Here is a 10919-nt window from a genome sequence, read left to right as displayed (position 1 = left end):
CTTTTGGAATGATATGCATGGCCTTGTTAGTTTCAGATTTGCTGTCAACACTTGTCTTGTTCTATTGCTCATTTCTGCATTGCTTCATTGTTGTGATTGCTAACTTCTTCTTATGCCATTCTAGTGGTATGTGGTGTTTCGCGGACGGGTTCGAGGAATCTACAACTCATGGAGAGTCTGTCAAGATCAGGTCAATGGCTACTCCAACAACAGCTACCGAGGATATGCAACATTGGAGGAGGCACAACAAGAGTACCTCACCTACCTGGAAGAGGAGCTCCTGGAAGACCAGGCCATCGATGATGCAGTGTCATTAGCACAGCTGCCGCCGAAGGAAGTACATGCTCTACAAGGAGCACCACCGGAGGTACGTCCCAGCCGGATCAAAGATTACATCATCGCCTTCCTCATCGTGGTGATCGTGTTCTTCTAAGTGGTCTATGATCGTATGTAATATGCCATGGCATGGTAATCTCACCGTATTTGAATTGTGGTAAGGATATGAAACCGTGATTTGAGCAACCAAACAGCTGATTCATGTTTTCCTCCATGCAAGATGGGCTGAAAACGGACAACCAAACGATGGGGCCTGGATTCCTTCTCCGGCGCGCAAAAGGCCGCACAGGCTACCAAACGACGGCAAAAAGTGGCCCATGGCCCGTTCTCAACGCGCAATGCCTCCCATCTCGCTGCGGCAGGCATGCAGAAATCCAGCCCAGCCAACCAAACGCCTCGAGTTAGAGCATCTCTAACCGAGCCATAAACGGGCCAAAACCGAAAAATAACCGCCAGTTTACGGGTTCGGGCTGAAAATTGGCGCCGATCAGTGACCGTAAAAGGGGCAAAACCGAAAAACTTTTTTCGGGCCGAGACCAAAAACTCAAAACGGCCTGTATTTGTAGGGGTCGATCGAGCGAACCGAACGCTCGATCCCTATCTAGGGCGCGCTGAAGTTTCAGCTGACGTAACCACTCTCTCGCTCCTTCCCCACACTCCCCGCGCCGCCACCACACTCCTCCGCCGCCGCCCCGCCCGATTCGCCCGAGCCCCGCATCCCGGAGGTACCACCGGTCGCCCCGCACCCCGCCCGCTGTTCCTCGCCCAACTCCGGCTGCCGCCCCCACCGCCGCCGCCGCTCCGTCCGAATCGAGGATGAGCTCGGGCGACGAGTTCGATCTGTCGGATTCGTCGAGCTCCGACGAATCCGACCTCGAAGAGCTGCTCCAGGACGACGAGATGGAGGCCACCATGCTCCTTCTCTCCGTCAAGGACCTGGAGGACCGCGCGAAGCTGCTGAATCGGAGGCGCGGCTCCGTGTTCGGCCGGAACCACATCCAGCGGAATCGCCTCCTCGTCCACGAGCAGCTGATGGAGGACTACTTCGCCGAGGTACCTACCTATCCTCCCCATCTGTTCCGTAGGAGGTATCGCATGCGGCGTAGCTTGTTCATCCGAATCGTCAAGGCCTGCGAATTGCATTCGAATTACTTCAAGCAACGTAGGAATGCCGCCGAGGTGATGGGTTTCAGCGCTTTCCAAAAGATCTCTGCTGCCATGAGGGTCATTGCGTATGGCATCCCTGCGGATTACACCGACGAGTATCTTCGAATTGGCGAAGATACTACCACGGAGTCAGTCCGCAGGTTTGCTCGCATGATTATCAAGTTGTACGGACCTACGTATCTCCGAGCTCCCAACGAGGATGACACCAAACGGTTGATGGAGATAAATGAGAAAAGAGGTTGGCCTGGCATGCTTGGTAGTCTTGATTGTATGCATTGGATATGGAAGAATTGTCCAAAGGCATGGCATTGACAGTACTGTGGCAAGAGCAAAGATGCAACCATTGTCCTTGAGACCGTAGCATCACAAGATTTGTGGATTTGACACTGTTTTTTTGGTTTGCCGGGGACACTCAATGACATCAACGTCCTGCAAAGGTCTCCTTTGTTTGCTAAATTAGCAAATGGGGAAGCACCCACTTGCAACTACAAGGTCATGAACAATGAGTACACAATGAGATATTACCTAGCCGATGGCATCTATCCGGATTGGGCAACTTTGTTAAGTCTGTCAAGGATTCCCAAGATAGAATAGAAGCTGAATTTGCCAAGGCTCAAGAAGCAGCTCGTAAGGACATTGAGAGAGCTTTTGGTGTTTTGCAAGCAAGGTTTGCTATTGTTTGTGGTCCAGCCCGATTTTGGGACAAGAAAACCCTTGTCAACATCATGACATGTTGTGTGATTCTTCACAACATGATCATCGAGGATGAAAGAGACTTGAGCTTGCCCTGCTTCTATGACAATGTTGGCACCCGAGTGGAATGCCAACGCAATCCGGATCGCATTGAAGCTTTCCTTGAAACACATCGGCAGATTGAGAATGCCAATACCCATGCCCAGCTCGTCTATGATCTGAAGATGCACCACTGGCAGCGACATGGCCGTCGCCTTTGATCCTACCATTTCATTCATTTGTTTGTCACATGTATCATTGTTGAGATATTTGTGCATTTGTCCAATTTTCCCGAAGTTGTTGTAATTTGGTTGAGACATTTTACATTTGTTCAATTTTCCCAAAACTGTTGTAATAATTTGGTTCAGACAATTATTTATGTGTTGTAATAATTTGGATGATTATTTGATTAATTATGATACATTGTTGTATGTGTTGCATATGAATTCTATGAAAAACCCTGCCTTTTACGGGTTCGGAACCCGCATGCGCATTTTTTTTTGAGTTTTTGTTACGAACCTGCCATTTTTCTGCCCGTAAATGCGAGTTCGGTGTACTGAATTCGTGTTTTTCGGTTCGTGTTTTTACGGGCTCCCTTAGACTAGTCATAGTGGAGAGTAACATAGAGTAGTAACATGGTGTATGTTACTACCCTATGTTACTACCTTCATAGTGGATAGTTACATATATGTGGTGTCATGCATGCCATATTTATTAGATTGTAGACTCATCTTGTCTTGAGAAGTGTGATGTTATGGTAACATAGCTAGTTACCACCCCACTCTCTTTCTTCATTTATTGACATGTCATGTCACCAAAATGTTTTGGGGTGTGTGATGTTACTACCTATGTTACTCCCGCTATGAGCAGCCTTAGAGATGCTCTTACGACCGTGTAGTCTTCGTAGGACGATAGCACCGGGGTGCTCGTAGCCCGTGGACGCCCACACGAAGACCAAGAGCCCCACGTTCACCCACTGTATTTTCCTCTTCGGCGAAAAGGTGGGAACCGACGCGCTGGCGCTGGAGCAGTGGAGAGCTGGTTTCGGCAGCAGCGAAACTGAGGCGTCGAGCTCTTCTTCACTGTAAAAACAGGAAGTAAAAAACTCGAGGTCTTCACTTCTTTCCCACCCAATCCATCCATCTTGCTCACCGAGAGGCGCAGGGTGCGAGGCTTGCTGGTTATTCCCCTGATGCTTTCTTGATTCTGTTCTGTTGGAGGATTCGCCGGGCTTGGAGAGCCGGAGGTAACGGTTCTTTATTCCTTTTTTCTCGAGGGTTCTTGATTTGTTTGTGAAGTACATTTGGTCGTTTCCTGGGGTAAATCGTCAAGCTTCTGCTGCTGGAAGAAAAAGTCAGGTTTTTTTTTTCTCTTGGGGACACGAGAGAGATTTCTTGGTGTAGTGTTGGATTTCTGGGATGTGTTTGAGCGGCAAATAACCAGAAACCCCATCCCCACCCTGCTCGCCCTCTTCTGTTCAGGCCGGCGACGCACCCAGGGCGGCGCGGCGCGCGGTCCGGCAGGGTCCCAGCCCCAAGCAAGGTGAGTCCTCCACCTACGACGAGGACAACCCCTACCCTAGTAACCCTACCCCCAGCCCCCTTGGAGAATCGTCACCGGAAGGTTCTGCGAGGGGGCAGAAGCACGGGATTGGGGTTTTTCCTTTGTCCGACTGGGCAAAATCTCGGGCGTCGAGCCAGGCAGGCAGCAGCAGAGGGCGAGCAGAGAAACCTGGGAGGCGCTGCACCCCGGTGCCCAGCCAATCGTTTGAAGAAGGGGAAGGGGCACAAATGCACAATAGCCAATTTAGAGATCCGTGTAGTGTGATTAGTGAGGAATTAACTAGTTAAGTCAACTAACAATAAAATATTGAAACGGGCACATGGGGCATTGCAAAGTACTTTGGAGCAACTGGGATGGTGCATTTTGTATCAAATCTCCCAGGAATTATGGATGGTTTTGTGAGTGTTTTTTTTCTTCTGCGAAATGGTTTTGTGAGTGGTTAACATCATAAATTCATAACTTCCATTCGTGTTGTTTCTGTGAGGTTTTTGGTGATTATAATGGGCTTTTGTGTTGTTTAATTTTTGGGCAGGAAAAGGAAAATGATCAACGGTGGTGTTGCTGAGCTGGCATGCCGGAATCGGCTCAGGAGCCAGGATATAAAGGTGGAGGTGGAGGAGGAGGAGGAGGAGGAGGAGGAGGAGGAGGAGGATTATGATGATGAGGAGGAGGAGGAGGATGAAGATGAGGACAGTGACAATAATGTCAAGAAATCGAAGACATCATCTGCAGTCTTGGATAAGGAGAAGAAAAGGAAAGTGCCAAACAATTCCAGCAATTATGATGCAAAGGAGAAGAACAAGCATGAGAAGAGGCTGCATGACGATAAGACAAAGTATAGAAAGGCATCCACCACAACCATTGGTGAGAAGAAAAATGAATTGGTGAGCAGTCATGGCCGTGAGAAGGGGCGTACTTCTGATCATGACAAGGATAAGAGGAGGAACACGCCACTCCCACTCGACAAGAATAAGGACTCTTTGAAGGAGAAGAGCAGGAAAATACCAGGCATTCACAGCGCTGGAAAGAAGATTCATAGTGGCAACCATCACAAGGATAAGAGGACGTGCATGTGCAGAAAGTGTAAGCGCCGTGAGAAGGAGAAAAGGAAAAATATGAGCACTCACTATGGTGAAGACAAGGTGGGGACTTATGATTATTGCAAGCCTCCACACCTGTTCAACAATAATGAGATGCAGAAAAATGAATTGAAGAAGAAGAAGAATACACCACTTGATCTATCTAGGGAGAACAAAACTCAGATGATGAAAGATAGCAAGAAGGAGAACAAAAGGAAGAAGACGCCCGAGATATTCAATAAAAGCAAGAAGATGAGAACCAAAGACAAGGATGAGAAGGCAGGGAGTGGTGACAGGTGGAAGACAAATAAGAAGACAATGGAAGGCCAGAAGGTGGCAAGTGGTGACAAGGAGAAGAGGAATGTGACCATCTCATTTTACAAGTTAATATACGACAATTTCGAGAAATTCCTGGTATGTGTAGATTTCTAATTACTTTCCATGTCTGACCAAGTCGTATTGCCATTAATTTTACTCATCATCTGTTTTCAACATGTGATCAGCTTTATGAAATATTTGCTTTAGTTCATATTATGATATTTTCCCCCTCTTCTGTATTTCTTCTCTTCATTATATGTACTGTTATTAATACATTGCGTTCATTGATATGCAGTTGTTACCACCAGTGGTTGCAACCAAATTGATGGATTTAACTAATCATCGTGTAAATCTTCGAGACTCGGAGGGAAAGTTTTCAGAGGTCAGGTTATCAATGGTAGATGGTTCCCTAGCTTTTCATCAGGGGTGGAACGATTTTGTTTCATACCATTCGATTAAGTTGGGTGACTTCCTCGTGTTTAAGTACACTCCCAGGCCACAATTTTCTGTGCGGGTCTTTGGTATGAATTCTTGTGAAAGAGTATGTTTCAGTGTTGAAGGGCAAGGTGGGCCGGAACGGAAAGGGTGCCATGAACCTGATAAAATGGAAAATGTTGCAGTTTCAGGACCACGTCGTGTGGCTGTAAATTCAAAAGAAGATCCTAGCAGAGTTGTAAGTGGGGTCGAACATGGATCCTTAATAGCACTTGATGACACGGATGGATATTTGGCCAATGGGAAGTACAAACCAAATGGTATTTATGAAACTTGGAGCAAAGGAACGAGGGGCAATCAAATAATTCTAATTGCTGATGATGAGGCTCCTTTAACACAAAAAAATGAGGATACAGAAAAGCTAAAAACATTGCACACGCCTTCAGATATGCATGCTGTGTCTGCTAATACAAAAGAAAACCCTAAAGGAGCTGCGAGTGGGATCTTTTGTAGACCTTCAGTTGATCTTGATAACAAGGAGGGAACTTTGGCCATTGAAGAGTGCAAAACAAACTGTATTTCATCAATTTGCAGCACAGAAAAAACAATAAGGTCTGAAATAATTCCAGTAAGTGACGCAGCTCCTTTGGCACAAGAAAATGATGATGCAGTGGAGCTAACAGCATTTCCTCTCCATATAGAAGATACAAGCATGATGAAAGAATCTGAGCCAGAGATCGCTACTCCAGCAAAATGTACAGAAATACTGGATCCAGATGAAGATTTAAGAAGGAAACAAGAAGGAAATACAGTTCAGTTGGAACGTACTACAGCTGTGGATAAATCTCCTAAGAATAGCAAGATGAATACCAATGGAAGCGTTTGCAGCAAAGATGAAGTTACAGGAGGTTTACCATCCATGGAGAAATGGAAGATGGCTACTGTGAGTGGCCGAGCAGCTCTTGATGGCACTGGACTGATTAAACCAGAAAAACTAGTGAAAACTGATGAAAAATTGGCCGGTAATGGCAGTTCATTGGGATTAAATTCTTTTGAACAATCCTTGCAGGGGTATGCAGGTCAAGCAGCTCTTGGTGACACTGGACTGATTAGACTTGAAAAACCACTGAAAACTGATGACGATCTAAGAATGAAACAAGAAGGAAATACAGTTCAGTTAGAATGTACTACAGTTGTGGATAAATGTCCTAACAGTAGCAAGACGAATACTAATGGAAGCGATTGCAACAAACATGAAGCTCCAGGAGGTTTACCATCCATGGAGAAATGGAAGAAGGCTACTGTGAGTGGCCGAGCAGCTCTTGATGGCACTGGACTGATTAAACCAGAAAAGCTAGTGAAAACTGATGAAAAATTGGTCGGTAATGGCTGTTCATTGGGAATAACTTCTTTTGAACAATCGTTTCAAGGGTATGCAGGTCAAGCAGCTGTTGGTGACACTGGACTTGAAAAACCACGGAAAACTGATGACGATCTAAGAAGGAAACAAGAAGGAAATACAGTTCAGTTAGAATGTACTACAGTTGCGGATAAATGTCCTAACACTAGCAAGATGAATACCAATGGAAGCGTTTACAGCAAACATGAAGCTCCAGGAGGTTTACCATCCTTGGAGAGATGGAAGAAGGCTACTGTGAGTGGCCGAGCAGCTCTTGATGACACTGGACTGATTAAACCTGAAAAACTACTGAAAACTGAGGACAAATTGGTCGGTAATTGTAGTTCAGTGGGAGTAAATTCTGTTGAACGGTCGTTACAAGGTTATGCTGGTGGAGCAGCTCTTGATGGCACTGGACTGATTAGACCTGAAAAACGACTGAAAACTGATGATAAATTGGTTGGTAACTGTAGTGCAACGGGAGTAAACCCTGTTGAACAATCGTTACGAGGGTATGCTGATACTCACTCCCGTGTACAACAAACTCCTGGCAAGATATCTAAATCTATACATATCAAGACAGAGATCGATCTTTTTGCCCATGAAAAAGGTGAAAGAGTGCCATATTTGTCATATTTTTCTGTGGTTGCTACAACTATTTATAAAATTTCAATGTTCTTGTGTTATTGTTTAAGGGGAATTAAGATTTTATTGAAGACATATATTTTGTGTTTATTTTGTAGGACCTACTGTTCAACCTAAAGCACAAATGGAGCAATTTGAACCCATTGGTACCATTGCATGTAGACAACAGATGAACAGTATTTCTGGGCGTGCTGACCATGCAGTTTCACACTCATCAGGTGAACTGATTCTTACTTTTTTCCGTATAAAATGAGTGTAAAATCAGAGAGGTTTGCCAACTGGATAAGGTATACCTGATTGGACGTTTACATTTACCCATGCAGAACATCATTTCTTCAGCCAGGATGGTAGGAAGGCTAGTCACCATGTGACCCCAGCAGTTTTGCTGCCTGTCAAGGATGAAACTTTCCCGGCGGTTTTGCTGCCTGTCAAGGATGAAATTTTGGAGTTAGATGATCATTCTGTACTAAAGACGAACTTACAATTCTGCATTCCTTCTACCACCCAAACATGGCTTGTGAGTTGTGCAGACACTGTATATCTTCTTTTGCAGTTTCACTATTATTGTTTTATTACTTTCATGATGTTTTCTCTTTGCGCAGTAAAAACAACTTGCAAAATAAGAAACTTTGAAATTGTAAATGCCTTCAATTATTCGATACCCTACTTCATATCAATATTGCAGTTGCATCTTTTGCATGTTTTTAGGTTTGGGCAGGACATTAACATTTAGCATTGATTACCTTCACTTTGATGCGGCGAGGGACAATTTTTGTACACTTTCAGCCATGAGGCCATGACCAACCATTTGTCCAGCACTATACAAGTTTGGTCAGATAAAGGGCTAAAAGCACAATTGTTAGATGACTAGATCTGTATTTATAAGTACATTTCTTTAGGGAAACTAATGTGTTGCTGTATTCATTGACTTTGAAATGAATAAATGACCAAAGTCGCCCTCATAAAGGAAAATACTATTTCTTTGGAAATTATCTAATAACGAGTCACGTTTAAACCTTTTTCCCTGTCTTGCCGCATCATATTCATAACTCTTGGTGCTGTGTCAACGAACATGCCTTCAATTTTCTTAAAGGACAAAGTGATTATCTATTAGGTTTGTTAGATTTCTCAAAATATTTGCTACACCTTCAAACCTCCCTAAGTCGCTTCCTTATGTGTACTGTGTACATCTCATTCTTCTTCAGTGGCAACGGATATCTGTAATTTGAATACTTTTCTAGATTCATCTATTCACTCTTAAATAATATGCGAATGTTTTTAGCTTACAGTGTGCGAGTTCATAGTTGATGCTCCAGGGTTAACAAGTGGTGCAGGTGGAAACATGTGCTTACTAGGGCCAGACCCACATTAGGAGCATCATTCGAACTGCTTGAATTCTAGAATAGCTCGTTATTTATTTTTGTAGAAAATGGAAGCCTTTTCTTAGAATAGCTATTTATTGGTGACGCTTGTAGTATCGAGGCTTGAAGCTCATGTGCGATATTTCCCCTTCTCTTAATGCTTTAGTAGAGCGTTGTAAAAGGCATCCATCTACGAAGATCACAGTGCTTAGTAATCTTAATGCCTTGGTAGGTTGTAGTATAACATATACTAACAATGTAACATCATATTATTACTTGATGTGGTTCGAAGCTAAAGTTTTTAGCATGCCTATAATGACATGGATGATGTATAAAAATACCACTAGGCTTAAGCACTTGTGAAAAATAATACACTAGCCAGTAACCAGAAGTTCTATCTTCATCAGATCTTACGTCAGTTACTTGATGTTATTAGGTTATTGCGATTGAAATCTCAGTTGACCCCATTGACCTGTTCACTAATCGTTTTCTTATTAACCACTTTGTTTTTTACCTTCATATTAGGATTTACCCACTCCGCTTTCCATTGCTCTTCGGCGAAAAGGGAGGCAAGACCGGAACGTCGTGATGCTGAAAGATCCTATGAAGCGGTTATGGCCAGTCTTTTACCACCAGAACTCCCTGTTCGTGGGATTCACCAGGGGCTGGAAACCTTTCGTGGCAGGAAACAGCCTCCGGACAGGAGATGTCTGCCTGCTCTTGAAGGACCTGGACGAAGACGAGCTGGTGTACCATGTTCAGATCGCAAGAAAATGAGGACTTGCCATCCTGCGGGTTGAGCGCGTGGTCTTTGGTAAAATCTTCATCTTGAGATGCTTTCAGGTTTTAATCGCCAAGCAACATTGAGCTAACACTTGGTGTTTCCTAACAATGCTGTAGGCTTCAGTCTAGCTGGAAACTTTTGACGATGATGTGGTTGTTGCTGGATGCATGGGGGTACACCTTTGTGTATAGCGTGCGACTTCCTGGAGACGTCGCATGGTGTATTTTGGCAGATTAGTACCTTAGAAACGTAGGTCTCTAGAGAAGGAACTTCTATGTTAGATAGCTCGAGCCAGGAGATGCATGTGTCTGTTGCGTCAGGTGTTGGGAGCAGATCAATGTGTCCTGTAACTTGGCCAGTTCACTTTTGCTCTTGTGTCCCTTGAATCCTCTGGTGCTGAAGCATTGGAGGCTGGTGCAATTTGGTTGGAACCGTGTGTTTGTGTGATGTGTACTCTAGTATGTAGTCGATGTGTGTGGCATGTCTTGTTCCAGATGGCAAAATTGAAACAGAAAAGGCGCTGGATCTCTACAGCTGCATGAAATTGGTTGGTTTCCCATAAATGAAATCCTAGCTTGCATGCTATATAGCGCGGACGTTGTTACCGTGAGATCTCTACTGTTTTTTTGCCTCGCGATTCATGCTGGCAAAAATTACTACTCCGTTTGATCCGTTATAATCGACGGCGCAAACCATCTACACATGCACGCGATTTTCACAAACTTGGCGTAGATGTAACCGGATTGGAGGTAGTATCATGTTTCGGATATAGTATTACATTATTATTACCTATATTAAAGCTGACCCATTTTGCTAAAACCATAAATTTTGGGTATGTACTGTTCACGTCACAATTTCCTCCAATCAGATATCGACACGTCTCCTTAAGCTCCGGTCCTCCGGTTTCCTTTCTACTGTCTTGTGTGTGAACGTCGCACGTGGTGGGTTCATTCCGTTTCGTGGTCAAAGCAGTGCCTAATTTCCACGTTCTGCGTCGTTACAGTTTTGCCTCTTGACACGTATTAGTTCTGGAGTCTTCTCCCTCTGCGTATCTTCCTCTATCTTCTGCACACATGACCTCCTCCATGTCTAAAAAGAAA

At 44.4% G+C, this 10919-nt stretch overlaps 2 protein-coding genes across 2 annotated transcripts; both read left to right on the top strand.

Annotated features, from left to right (window-relative positions):
- Positions 1-1152: 1152 nt before the first annotated feature.
- On the top strand, positions 1153-1815 carry LOC127310325 (uncharacterized). The gene has a single exon (XM_051341009.1). It carries the CDS (start codon positions 1153-1155, stop codon positions 1813-1815), a length of 663 nt encoding a protein of 220 aa, XP_051196969.1.
- A 1713-nt stretch (positions 1816-3528) lies between these two features.
- Positions 3529-10363, top strand: LOC127307290 (B3 domain-containing protein Os02g0598200). The gene is made up of 7 exons (XM_051338020.2): positions 3529-3777; positions 4331-5291; positions 5491-7639; positions 7773-7892; positions 7998-8191; positions 9561-9849; positions 9936-10363. Exons 2-6 carry the CDS (start codon positions 4341-4343, stop codon positions 9810-9812), a joined length of 3666 nt encoding a protein of 1221 aa, XP_051193980.1. The 5' UTR covers positions 3529-3777; positions 4331-4340; the 3' UTR covers positions 9813-9849; positions 9936-10363.
- The last annotated feature ends 556 nt before the right edge of the window (positions 10364-10919 follow it).

This window comes from Lolium perenne, chromosome 6 (assembly GCF_019359855.2).
Source record: "Lolium perenne isolate Kyuss_39 chromosome 6, Kyuss_2.0, whole genome shotgun sequence".
Lineage (NCBI taxonomy): Eukaryota > Viridiplantae > Streptophyta > Magnoliopsida > Poales > Poaceae > Lolium > Lolium perenne.
The sequence above is the reverse complement of the archived record's forward strand: the minus strand, read 5'-3'. Positions and strand labels throughout refer to the sequence as shown.

Bases quoted from the DNA above. Each gene is read 5' to 3' on its own strand.
- LOC127310325 (XM_051341009.1), top strand. From the start codon at position 1,153: ATGAGCTCGGGCGACGAGTTCGATCTGTCGGATTCGTCGAGCTCCGAC.
- LOC127307290 (XM_051338020.2), top strand. From the start codon at position 4,341: ATGATCAACGGTGGTGTTGCTGAGCTGGCATGCCGGAATCGGCTCAGG. The intron at 5,292-5,490 runs GTATGTGTAGAT...ATTGATATGCAG, and splicing joins ACAATTTCGAGAAATTCCTG to TTGTTACCACCAGTGGTTGC. The intron at 7,893-7,997 runs GTGAACTGATTC...TTACCCATGCAG, and splicing joins TGCAGTTTCACACTCATCAG to AACATCATTTCTTCAGCCAG.